Source organism: Microtus oregoni, unplaced genomic scaffold (assembly GCF_018167655.1).
Source record: "Microtus oregoni isolate MIOR12 unplaced genomic scaffold, Mior012 000072F_ref0000427, whole genome shotgun sequence".
Taxonomy (NCBI): domain Eukaryota; kingdom Metazoa; phylum Chordata; class Mammalia; order Rodentia; family Cricetidae; genus Microtus; species Microtus oregoni.
The window spans coordinates 119,384-132,376 of record NW_024543979.1 but is presented as its reverse complement, the minus strand read 5'-3'; the positions used below and the strand labels follow the sequence as shown (position 1 = coordinate 132,376).

General features: G+C 44.6%; 1 protein-coding gene and 1 pseudogene across 4 annotated transcripts in view; both read left to right on the top strand.

Moving 5' to 3' along the window:
* The window catches only part of LOC121440960 (ras-GEF domain-containing family member 1B), a 336,592-nt gene that overhangs the window by 302,744 nt on the left and 20,855 nt on the right, over positions 1-12,993 (top strand). For all 4 annotated transcript variants that reach the window (XM_041642050.1, XM_041642049.1, XM_041642047.1 and 1 more), the window contains 2 exons: positions 10,789-10,971; positions 12,708-12,830. In XM_041642050.1, the coding sequence (XP_041497984.1) occupies positions 10,795-10,971; positions 12,708-12,830 (300 nt within the window). In that variant the 5' untranslated portion in view covers positions 10,789-10,794. The remainder of the gene's footprint in view (positions 1-10,788; positions 10,972-12,707; positions 12,831-12,993) is intronic.
* On the top strand, positions 7,426-8,062 carry LOC121440961 (annotated as a pseudogene).

Here is a 12,993-nt window from a genome sequence, read left to right as displayed (position 1 = left end):
TTGCTAAGTATTCATTGTTTATCGTAATATTCCTTGTGCCATTATTAACATCTCATTCTTATAATCTAACATTGACCTCGCTGTTTAATGGAGTACAATAGGCCAAATTGAACTGGTTAAATACCACTCATCTAAAGGAAAGAGAATAGGTAAGAAAATAGGGAGGAAGATGTGGGCCAAGAGGACCTACACAGACTAGGTGGGGTCCCCAGTCTAGTACAGAAAGCCATGGGACTAGCCTGTTCAGTCTCCAAAGGCTACTTACTTAGAAGACCTGAACTTGCAATATTGGGATGACCTCCAAGGAGAATACTTGGAAAGGAGATAGGGAAAGAAGGGTTCTAGGCCTTGCCTGGGAGAAGAGTTAGGAAGCCCAGGCAAGGGTTGAAGAGAATCTTAATTCTAATGGCACAAATAATGAGAAAATAAATGAGAAGATTTTAAAGAGGTTTTGTGGATTCTTAAAATTGGCTAATTGTACCGTTGAGGATTTGAGGGGTTTAGTAATTGAATTTAAGTATTGTCTATCTCCACCCCTTTTATTATTCCAGAACACGCTGTATTATATTGTTGGCCATCTTTTTATTAATTCATTAGTTAAGCCTACAAAAATTAGACCTGGGCAGGCAGTGCTCCTTCTAAAATGACAGTTGTAGCTTTGCAGAGCTCTGCCCTGGAAATGAGAAGTTGGGGTTTGGGTAGATGGGGAGCCCCAAAAGACCCACACCTTCTCTAAGTAGCTGTGGTATCTGTGGGGTGGGCATTGGAAGGATATGGGTCTCTGGTGTCTCTGTGGCAGCTGGTTCATTTCGTTTCTGTGCCCTTCATCCATCCGTAGGAGAGAGGGCCATGCCAGCGTGGGATAGCCTGTTAGCCGTGCAGGTGTTTCCTGAGCACATGGGACACGAAAAGGGGCAAGTAACACTTGCTTTTCGGTGGATTTTCATAGAAATTTAGTATTTTCTTGAATTGCCTTTTTTGATTTTTTTCTTCTTCATTTTAGGAATACTTAAGATTACTAATTATCAGTAAAGTGGGGCTAGAAAATTTTTCATGGCTTATTAACTCGTCTACTAATTGTCAATTTCTCTTTTACCAATCAGTTTTCATAGGTTTATGTGTTTATATTTTTCTCTTGAGGTAAATATATACCCAGGAATGATCCAGTTGCTTTAAAATGTGTTACAGAACCCCGATGTGAAAGTTTGACACAAACAATTTAGTCGTGTGGAAAGGAAAACGTGTTGTAGATCATTAACCTTTTTCAACTTATCTAAAAGAAAAAAACATTGAAGGGGAAAAATCCATAGTTTTTAAGAACTTAGAGTCCAAAAAAAAATAAAAATCCCAGTTACCATGTTACATAATTAAATACAAAGAAAAATAATCTTGGCTTTTTACAAATGCCTCTACCAAGTATCAAGCCATTTATTTCCCTGTTGAAACAAACTGGACACAGAAAAGTAAAATATCTTAATAAAAGTTATCCCCTGTGATGTTTCCTGATTTAGCTTCAGATTTGTCATATATCTTATAATCCCAGCATGTCTGTGCTGTTTAGTATGGCAGCTTCTAGTTGCATATAGATCTTTACATATAAATATGCTTAAGTTGAACAAAATTGCATACTTCTTGATTGTCTGTCTTTCCCCCCTCTGTTTCTTTCCGTCTTGTGCTGGGGATGAAACCCAGGGCCTTGTGCATGCTGTGGAAGCGCTGGGCCACCAAGTCACTCTCTAGCCTACTCTCTGCCTGTGTGAAGTGCCCTTTGGTCGCTGTGGCCAGTGGTGGCTATCAGAGAGCCAAGAGGAGGCGCGTCTTCTAGGAGTCCAGCCCTTCTGGTAGTAATGATTTGGAGATGAGTTTTACCCATCTATGACTATGAAATAACTGATTCTCATCACAGATGGGCGCCTGAGACATCAGGAAATAGATCCGTTGGGCACTGCCGGCTAGTACAGCACGGGCGGTGCCCCTTCCCCGAGTTCAATACGTGCTAGGATCTTCACATTTCCCCCAGTACTGTAGCCGCCCTTCTCTTGTTTTCCTAAACCAGCCCCAGCTGGTAGTGCTGGGAAGCGCCCGCTCTGTCAAAGACAGGGAGCCACGCGCCACCTACTGCTAAGATCGAGAATTGCAAGGATGCTGTAGATGGTACAGGCTTTTTAGGCGTGAAGAATGTCAGCATGGCCTGGCTTGCCTTCCCACACACCCAATAGGAAGGATTTCAGTGACACCCCAGGCCTATTCAGAGTTGCTGCCACTGTCCCATGACAGAAGATCACGAATCTTATCTGTGTTGTTCTTCCAACAGAAAATTGTAACTAGTTGAGTCAGAATTCTTTTCCATCACCAATTAGGGATTAGTTAGAAAAATAAATCCTAGTTAAGCATAAGAGCTGATAAAGCAAAATGTAAATTTGAGTTGTATGTTTGGGGGTGCGGAGCACGTGGCAACTCAAGTCAGGAAACACCGCCATTCCTTTGCAGAGGAAATATAGGTTCGGTTCTCAGCCCGTGTTGGCTCAGACAACTCTAACTCCAGGGATCTTCTGCCCTCTGCAGGCCTCCTCAGGCACCACCCCCACGTACACGTTAATAATAAAACTTTAAATAAGCTATTTTTTTTTCTCTTTTAACTAGGAAACGTACTGAGCGTTGGGATTCAATTCTCAAAGCCGCACATTGCGGAGTTGCTTCCGTGTATTCTGCCTTTCTGCTCTCATCTGTGAACTTCTTAACTTTCTCTCGTCTTTCTCTCAGCCCTGTGTCTTCTCCCTGCACAACCTCTTTTCCTAAGACGATTAGAGGAGGAGCAGCATCCCAGCTTTCAGAGATCCTCTCTGAGGTCTCTGCTGAAAGGGCTTCTCAGTCTAAGGAAAGAATCGAGATTATCATCTTGACATTTCCAAGCTTAGAATAAGCCACGCTTTAGATAGCGTCAGAGGCTCACCTTTGGCATGCCACCCGGGCTCAGCTCCACAGTCACCGGAGCCTTCAGTCTGTCTGCATTCCCAAGTCTTGTGTCACACAAGGGAAGCTGTCGGTCTAGGAGGGTGCTAGGAACTTTTACCCAGCGTCTGCAGTGTCAACTGAGAAAAGAAGAGTTGTCCAGTGTGCAGATCCTGAAGCTCAAAGTTTCCGTGGAATCTAGACAGGAGTTGAGAAAGGTCAAATTCCAGGTACTAAATGGAATCTTTTCCCACTAAACAAACACACTTTCAAGGTTCAGCTGAGATAAGGAGAGCTTTGCCTACATTTTTTTTTTTTAAGTCAGGACACTTGTCTAGCATTTAACTGATGCTAAAACACTGTAATCAGTGTAGAGCTGTTGGGTTTATAAACACTGCGCCCTGTGGTGACGCAGGGTGAGTGGAAAGTGCTTTTCTCTGCCCTGCACATTTTCTATTTTCTCTTGAGACGGAAGGATCACTGACGTGCGGCTCTAGGAAAGGTTGTCAGAGCGTCTGTCACAGAAGTCAGGGTGGCTTTTGATGTGGCTCCACGCCCATCCATACCCCAGCCTCCTTCCCAGATGGAGTTCTCACCTGACACCACCTCCTCCCCAGTGCACCTGTTTCATCGTAAACACCACTGCCAAAGCAGTTGCTAATTCAGACACAATCTGCCGGTCAGGGAAAGGTGGCTTTTCATCTGGAGCTTTGGTTGGTCTGAAGCCATTCGACATGCCTTTCAGATCAATTCATCCTGTAAATCACCCACAGCCGGCCCTTGCTTTGGGATCAATGTCAGGGTCATCTTCAGGGTCTTTGGAAGAACATGATCTATGCGTGTGCACAAATTAGCAGCCCCTGTAAGATGTCTGTCAACTGACTTCTGTTTCCCAAGTCAATTTTAAGAAGGAATATTTGTCTACTCTGCCTGGCTTCGGTGTGTCTTGTTCCTGCTGGAAGCGTTTCCAGCGTAACTTATAACCTGTGGGCTAGCTTTAGTGCTCAGAAAGGCATTTTTTTCTTCATCCTAGTCTATCGTTTCATAAAATAAAAATCTATTTCTTGTTGTCTTACTATGCCTTCTACCCAGAGTGATGCCCCACTGGGCCAGGGAGCCCATTTCAGGAACTCTGCCCTTCAGACCTGCCATTCTTGTGTTCTCTTTAACTCAGCTGAATTGGTACTACACACACATACACACACACATATACACACAAACATGCACATGCACATATACATGCACACACATAAACATTTATACACACATACATATATACATACACACATGCACACACATGTACACACATACATACACACACATACACACATATGCATACACGCACATACAGTCACACACGCACACACACTTGATTTAGAAGGAGCTAGTTCTGAATGTCTTGGAGAAAGGTTCCCTGTCGTTCCAGCTCACTCTCCTGCTTTGCAGTAGGCATAAGACATCTAGGCTCCACGCTAGGCCAGCGCCCTGTGCTGGACAGGAGCTCCAGTAGTGTCTATGCAGACATGTCAGCGCATTTATGTGGGCACAGCAGCAGAGAGGTGTGAATTTCTTCAAAAAGATCTGTTCCATTAGCTGCCTAGGATGTATCTTGAATTTCAAGCAACCAACCTAGAAATGAAACTCTCTAAGGTGAGAACAGTTTTCCAGTCTGCAGTGTAGGTTAAGTAGTGATTGAATCGCCAACAGGTTTTTTTGTGTGTCTCATACAGATTTCCTCTTCAAGGGAATTAACTCTTTTTATGTATTTATTAGGTATAAATCGAGCCAGGATTTAACTAACTGCTGTCATACACTATAATTCTGAAGTAATCTCTGTTTCCTAAGCAAGGTGTTTGGTTAGCAGGTCCCCGTTTATGAGTATACTGGACAGGACAGATTTTCCTTTTCTTTTTTCTTTTTTCTTTTTTTTTGGATCTAGGCTTTTTATTTGATAGCTTATAGTATCTGGGAGAGGCATTGCCTCCCTCCCAATTTTCAGGTAGCTCCATTTTAATTCCCTTTATACATGTATGTAATTTAGGATGATTCTACATTAGTAGGCTTCGATTTTTCATAAAGGGAAAAGGAATGGACATTGGAGGGGCTGGTTTTACATTAGAAAGTGTGTGAAGGAGTAAGCACATGAACCCTAGTGCCAGAACCCATTAGTCACGATGACCGTACAGCAGAGGCAGCAGACCTGCAGTGAGCCGGAAAGATGGATGGGAGCCAGAGGGTGAGAGCGACTTCTTGCCTGGATCTTCCTCGAGGAGTCATTGGCAAGAAGTTCCTGGAGATGGTGGAGCCCAGGGCTCAGGCAGTCTCTGATTCTTATGTCTAGTACATTAGATACTGAATTTATTTGCTTGACAATTCACAATCTTATTTCATTTTCTGGGCTCCACTTTTCAGTCCCAGACCTGAGCCTAATGGAGTGGGAGACCTTGATGTGGAAGGTGAATGGTGCTGAACGGACCCTAGCTGTAGATGTGGGTCACGGGACCGGGAATGCTTGCGAGAAACCAAACCTTTGTGCCTTTTCTTCTTAGGTATTTAAAATTAAGGTTCCAAACAGTACCTTCTGTACCGCTCTGCCTCCTTTGTACTTATCTCCTAACTAGGTGGTGAGACTTCCAGAAAACTCCTGCATTGGCTGCTCGCTAGAGACGGTCTAGAATGAGTGATGGCCACTCTGTCCCATGGTCTATTGTCAATGGCTCAGTACAGCTTTCTTTGGCTGGTAATCTGTGAGTAAATACAGGGAAATACCTCTGCATTTCATGGAGCCATGGGCACAGGTTGAGCCATCTACTCTACAACGCTGCGCTCTTTCATATGCTGCTTAAGTAAGTCAACGGAACCCCTTTATTCTGGCTTCCCATGCCCCCCAGTTGTAAAGAGAGTGTGCTTCTTGAGGCACATACTGGAACCTCTGAACTTCCTGTCTGGATGGATCTGTGTATTGATCACCAAAGTCAGACGCTTAACTACTACTCTTAGCAGTGTGATTGTATTTTAATAAGAATAATTCGTGATTTTAACATATCTTAGAAATAAGAATATATGCAGAACATGTAAAACATATAAATCATTCTAATAGCATACAATTTGGGGCAAAATGTTGGGGTTTTCACTTTATGGCTATATATTAGAAATTCTAAGCCTATTTTAAATGTAATCTAAGTAATATAATAAAATTTGTCCCCGGGATCTGGAGACCTAACTTTGAAGTCCTAATTTACCTGTTACTTTGTATGTAATCCCAGGCAAGTTACTGTAGTCTTCTTATGTGTGTGGGGGGAAGCAGGGAAGGCATGGAGGTGGGAGAGACAAAACAAAACAGGATGTCTGTCACAAATGGATGTAAAGAAGGATTATAAGAATTACCAGAGGGCAATCCAGAAAGACATCTGTAGTCAGGAAACTCTGAACAAGAGAAGTCAGTGAGGTTCCCAGAGCCCTGCCTGCATGTCCCTCTGGAGGGACAACTTCATGGCTGGGGGGGGGGAGTTCTATGGAAATGAGCCATGGAAAGTAGATGACTTTCCTAGCGTCTGAGATCACAGAGGGCAGAAGGGTCACTGTGAAGAGAACAGGGCTTGGAGATGACGGACAGAGGCATGGGTCTGAGCCCAAGGCGAGAACTAAGTAATACGTCCCTTGTGTATAGGTCTCGTGTCATGATTGGATCTCAGCGGCTGGCCACAGGTCTTTGCATCAGTTTGATGGCAGATGACCGCCAGAGACACACTCTTTCCTTCCACGAATGTTTTAGGTATAATAAGCTACAATACTGATTAACTTACCTCCATTAGGTTGCCAGCTCTACTTACAGTGTTTTCTTGAGGAGTCTTGTGTGTGTGTATGTGGGGGGGCATTTTCTGAGTGCTACCATTGCGATTGGAGTGGTATGATCCCTACAGGCTTTTGCTACCACTCTCTAAACAGTGTTCTAAGAAGAGCTTTGCTAGGCAGACAAGATGTTGACACAGACGAATGTGAGTGTATGTGTGTGTGTTTTGTGTGTGTTTGTGTGTATGTGTGTGCCATTAGGGTTTGGGAAAAGTTGAGCAAACCCGGAAGTGACAGGTGTGAAATGTACCTGGATGTGGGACAGATGACTTTCTAAGACTTCACAACTATCAAGGGCTATTTCAATACGTTTGATTTTTTTTTTAAAAAAAGATTTATATTTGTGTGTATGTGTGTGAGCCTGCATGAGTGTACATACATGCGGCACATGCATGCAGGAGTCTGTAGAGGCCAGAAGTAGGTTTTGGGGTTAGAGGCTGGTGTGAGCCTCCATGTGGGTGCTATGAGTTGCGAGCGTTCTTTGCTGAGCTGTCTCTCCAGCACTGAGTCCAAATTTGGGGGATAGGTATGGGGGTGGAATCCAAGTTCTTATCTACTTTACAGAAGAGTAAATAAGAGTGATAATAAAGGCTCTTTCCTTTCGCTGCTGCGTCCGCAGCCATGAGTATGCTCAGGCTACACAAGAAGCTTGCCTCCAGCGTCCTGCGCTGTGTTAAAAAGAAGGTCTGGTTGGACCCCAACGAGACCAAAGCCAACTCCCGTCAGCAGATACGGAAGCTGATCAAAGATGGAAGCCTGTGACTGTGCATTCCCGGGCTCGATGCCGGAAAAACACTTTGGCTCGATGGAAGGGTAGGCATATGGGCATAGGAAAGCGGAAGGGTACTGCCAATGCCCGAATGCCCGAGAAGGTGACCTGGATGAGGATGCGGATCCTGCGCCGCCTCCTCAGGAGATACTGTGAATCCAAGAAGATTGACCGCCATATGTATCACAGCCTTTACCTGAAGGTCAAAGGGAATGTCTTCATAAACAAGTGATTCTCATGGAGCACATCCACAAGCTGAAGGCAGACAAGGCCCGCAAGAAGCTCCTGGCTGACCAGGCTGAGGCTCGCAGGTCTAAGACCAAGGAAGCAAGAAAGCGCCGGGAGGAGCGCCTCCAGGCCAAGAAGGAGGAGATCATCAAGACTCTGTCCAAGGAGGAAGAGACCAAGAAATAGAGCTTCCCTCGAGTCTGTACATAGTGGGCTGCCTGTGGCCTCAGGTGGATCATTCATTAAAATAAAACAAACCTTTGTCTGGTGAAAAAAAAAGAATGATAATAAATACTGGTAATTTGGGGGATAAGCTCTTAAAAGGGAACTGGGGTGATCTGGGACTATCTGGTAAGCTGTTTACTGCTGATAGGCTCCAGGCACTGGGGCACAGATTCCTTGGGGAGCCACATTGTACTGCAGTCATGTGGTTGTGTATGTTATCCTGGTCACCCCAGTTCACCTTCCTTAGCTCCAGGTCCCACATTTTTAGAAACAAGAGTTTGGGCGGCTTATTCTCTAGCCTCTCACCATCTGTGCTAATCACTCAGGACAACCTTTCCACTGAGTTCCAGCCCCCACCCCCATCCTCCAGGCCATCCTTGGTCCTCTGACCAGCCACTTCTAATCGAGTGTACTTAGAAATGTAGTTTCTGCCTCTTGAAACAGTTTCTGGGGCCCTTTTGGAGGTTTATCATTTATTGATTTTTCTGGAGTTTTCAAGTCCTGGCCAACCATCTTCAAAGACACTTGATTGGGTTCAGTGACAGGTGAGTAGAGATGTCAAGGAAAAGTCACAGTTCTGGGTAGCAAAGCTTCCCATCTTGGGAGTCCTAGCCTTCATCCTGTATGTGAAGGATGCTGTGTGGCTGCCACTGTTGTAGGCAGCTCTAAGATAGCCACAACCAGATGGAGACAGGGTTCCTCCCGGGCTGTGACAAGTAATGCAGGTGAAGGGTTTCTCCACCGTTTGTCTTGTCAGGGCCCAGTGAATTATACCTGAATTATCTTCATGAAAAGTGGCGATTTGAAGAGGAAAGAAAGTCACTTCTGTCTATGCCATATAAGGGAATAACACTGAGGGTTTGTTGTTGTTGTTGTTGTTGTTGTTTTTGTTTGTTTGTTTTTTAGTTTACCTACAGTTTCTGGATTTCAGATATTATCATCTGAGTGGTTGTCCTGTTTATTTAACCATTCGCCAAGGGACTTGACAGTCTAGCCTTTGGATGCTATGACCATGTCCTCCCTAATAGAAGCACAGCACTGATAACCCAGGTGTTGAAAATCCCAGTGGAGGAGTTTTCAAGGATAATTTTCTTCCCATTTCTAGCAATATTTTTTTTTATTTTTTATTTATTTATTTATTTATTTATTTATTTATTTGGTTTTTTGAGACAGGGTTACTCTGTAGCTTTGGAGCCTGTCCTGGAACTAGCTCTTGTAGTCCTGGCTGGCCTCGAACTCACAGAGATCTACCTGTCTCTGCCTCCCGAGTGCTGGGATTAAAGGCGTGCGCCACCGCTGCCCGGCCAATTTTGTTTTTTTTAATGGAACTTTTAGAAATTCTATCTCTGTCCTGGTTTTTGGTTGGATAGAGGTCAGAACATGAAGCTATTTTTCTCTATGTCTCTCTTTCTTTCTGAGACAAGGTCTCTCTACATAGCCCTGGATGTCCTGGGATTCACAATGTAGACCAGGCTAGCATTGAACTCACAGAGAGACCTGCTTGCCTCTGCCTCTGGAGTGCTCAGATCAAAGATGTGCGCCACCATTTCCAGGACTTCTGTTATCACCATATCTCTCTTGATACGCTCTTCCTAAATGCTGCTTTCATTTGACACACTGGCATTATAGACTTTTTTTTGTTCTAACACCCTCTCCCTGGGCACTGCCTATCCCAGCCACATACCACCTGGTTACGAGGTTCTTAGCCCCAATCTTATCTCCCACCTCCACAGGTGGAACAGATGCTGCTGGGGGGCTGAGCTTAGCCCCCTCATTTAGATGCAATTACCTTTCAGCCTATTCAAAAGAAGGATTAGCCCAGGTTGTGTCCTCCTGCAACCTCCACGGCTGCTCCTCATCAGTCCTTTTGAGTTTCCCTCGGCTCTGAATCCCCAGACTCCATGAATTCTGAATGCCTCCAGTGTCTAGACACACGGCCAGAAATCTGAGTCTGCTCTCAGGGCCCTGCACTAGGTCCCCAGGAATCCCAATAATAACCTAATGAAATGACCTTTGGCCTGCACTGAACACTGTCTGACATGGGCTTTTTGAGTGACAAAACACAGAGGGTCAAGAGCAACTTCTCTAGACTGAGGCAGTACTCCCTGTTCCGAAATATAAAGTGCCTTCTCATCCTTCCCGTTGACTGAGACAGGCTCTGCACACAGTACCCACGCAGCATCCCAAACCTGAGAGCTGACGAGAGGAGCAAAGGCCAGATAACATGCCGGGGAGCCAGCATGATGTCTCTTGACATGAGCAAACACAGACACACACGTTAGACACACACAGGCAAAGATGCAATCTGTGCCCTTTAATTCCAGGCCTCTTGCAAATGACGATCTTTTCAACTTCAGCCCTGGTGCTCGTCCACATGTCCAGTGCCTGTCAGTTTCCTTCAGTTTTATCTGATTCATCCTGGTGATGTCTTGACCTGAAAATTCTTGGCTCAGTGAGGTTAAGCAACTGGAGCCAGGTTCCTCTACACCTGTTCACAAGTAACTGTAAAGGAGCGTGTGTAAAAATGACACCATGCAGATTACAGTCCAGACTGGATCTAAGCAGTTTGTAATATTTGATTGCATGTGTGTGTGTGTACGTGTGAACTCAGAGCACTTGGGCTCTTCCTGGTTCTGACAATGTGTCACAGCTATTTCCTCAAACTGCGTGTCTTCCGCTGTTATGAGAATTACTGATGAAATCTTACTTTTCGTATCACATGTCACTGATGATGGTGTTTTCTTGTGTTTCATTCTTTTTAGGAAAGTATGCCTCAGACACCTCCCTTTTCAGCAATGTTTGACAGCAGTGGTTACAATCGAAACCTCTACCAGTCTGCAGAGGACAGCTGCGGGGGCTTGTGTTACCATGACAACAACCTCCTTTCTGGATCTTTGGAGGCACTTATCCAACACTTAGTACCCAACGTGGATTACTATCCAGATGTAGGTATCAGTGTTCCTCTGAAACCCATTTTTGGTATGGCTTAGAAATTGCAGTATGAGTCGGGCGGTGGTGGCCCATGCCTTTAATCCCAGCGCTCAGGAGGCAGAGGCAGGCAGATCTCTGTGAGTTCGAGGTCAGGCTGATCTAGAAGAGCTAGTTCCAGGACAGGCTCCAAAGCTACAGAGAAACCCTGTCTCAACAAACAAACAAAGAAAGAAATTACAGTATGGTATACGGGCATACTATCTTTGCTGGGAAATTACTTTGGTCGCTAAGAATTTTTTCTAAGAAGAAATTATACAGTAATTATTGAAAGTTCTGAGACCACATTGAGCATGGGGATGGGTCAGATGGGCAAAGTCTCCACATCTGATTTTTTTTTTTTTTAGGTTGTCCACCACATTAGGCAGTCTAAATGAAAAGATATCTGTAGACTTGATCCATGCTGATGTCTTGCTCTGTGAAAATGCAATTAAGGATAGCATTGGGTGCTTCTGTCATGTGACTTTAATGTACGTAGGGAAAGTCCATAGAGAGAGATAAGTTACACACAGATGCAGTAATTTACAGATCAGACATCGGGTGGTGTGGGCCTCACTTTGCTTTCCCTTGGCATGCTTGCATAGACGGCACTTTCTAACCTGGGAGGGCTGCTGTATTCTATCTCAGTCTTGGTTGTTCCGAGAGGCAAAAGGGGGAGGCGTATCTTCTTACTGGTTCCTCTTAGTATCAGCAGTCAAGCCAGGTGGCCTTTCTGGGCCACGTGAGCGCCCCTCCCCTCTTGTGTCTGTTGAGTGGGATTTAGAAGGACAAGAAGGTTGAGTTTAACAGGCAGCTGTTTATTGATGGTGAGTTCCTGGAAATGCCTAGAGACCACATTTATTAGTTTTTATAAATACAATCATAACCTTGTGTTGCAGAGGAGAGCGTGCGCTTGCCAATGGTAATTCACCGTAATGTCCTTAACTGAGTTATCTCTGTGTGATTCATTACATAGCCTTTTCAAATATGTTCCCAGAGATGGAAAACTTGTTATCGAGAGTATAAGGAATCCCTTGTTCAGTACTGTAAGTGTTTATGAAGCACTAAAGGTGCCGAAGGAGGGCCGGGGAGCCAACAACCCATGGAATTCCTCTTTTGATGGAGAACCTGAAACTGTTAGGATAAATAAGCACCACGTCATCAGTGGTTGCTTGAGAAAAGTATATAGTGCTATATTGTGCTTTATCAGATTGCTTAGTCTTGAGCAAGCCAGGAGGTCAGTTGAAAGTCAGCCTTCGAACGTTGTAACACAAACACCGTGTGTGCTGCACGGAACACACTGGGCAATTCTTGACTGAATGCGGGTAGGGTAGGGTTTCTGTTTTTCTGTTGTTATTTATTGGTTAAAATAGTATGTGGACACGTGACCTTCTTCAATGTGGGTAATCTATTTAAGCCAGCCTTGATTCTCGCTGGGCTGAATTTCATTCTTCTTGATTACACTGGAAAACGAATACATCCTGGCTCCCTGATGACAGATAAGAAAATGTCCTCTGGGCCATTTCGGGAGTCGAATTTATCCTGTGATTTTTAGTATGTTTCAAGGGGAAAGATAAAGTGGTGGTGGAGGGGACTTGGCATTTACCAGAACCCACAGCCTCTTAGCTCCAATGTATGAGGAGATTATAGTGTGCTGGGATGGCGCAAACTCAGAGAGGTGGTGACGAAGACGACTCTCTCTCTCTTGCTGCAGAGAACATACATATTCACCTTCCTGCTCAGCTCTCGGTTATTCATGCATCCGTACGAGCTGATGGCCAAGGTTTGCCACCTGTGTGTTGAGCACCAGCGACTCAGTGAAGGGGACAGTGATAAGGTAACACAGCATTTGAGTTTTATGGGTTTTGTTGTTATTGTTGTTGTTTTGGGTTTTTTTTTTTGGATCTGCTAACTCTGGCTTAGATTTCATGGTGATGGTTTCCAAAAGTGACCCCCGCGTAGCCCCAGGCTGACGTGCCTAACTGGCACAATGGCCGGTG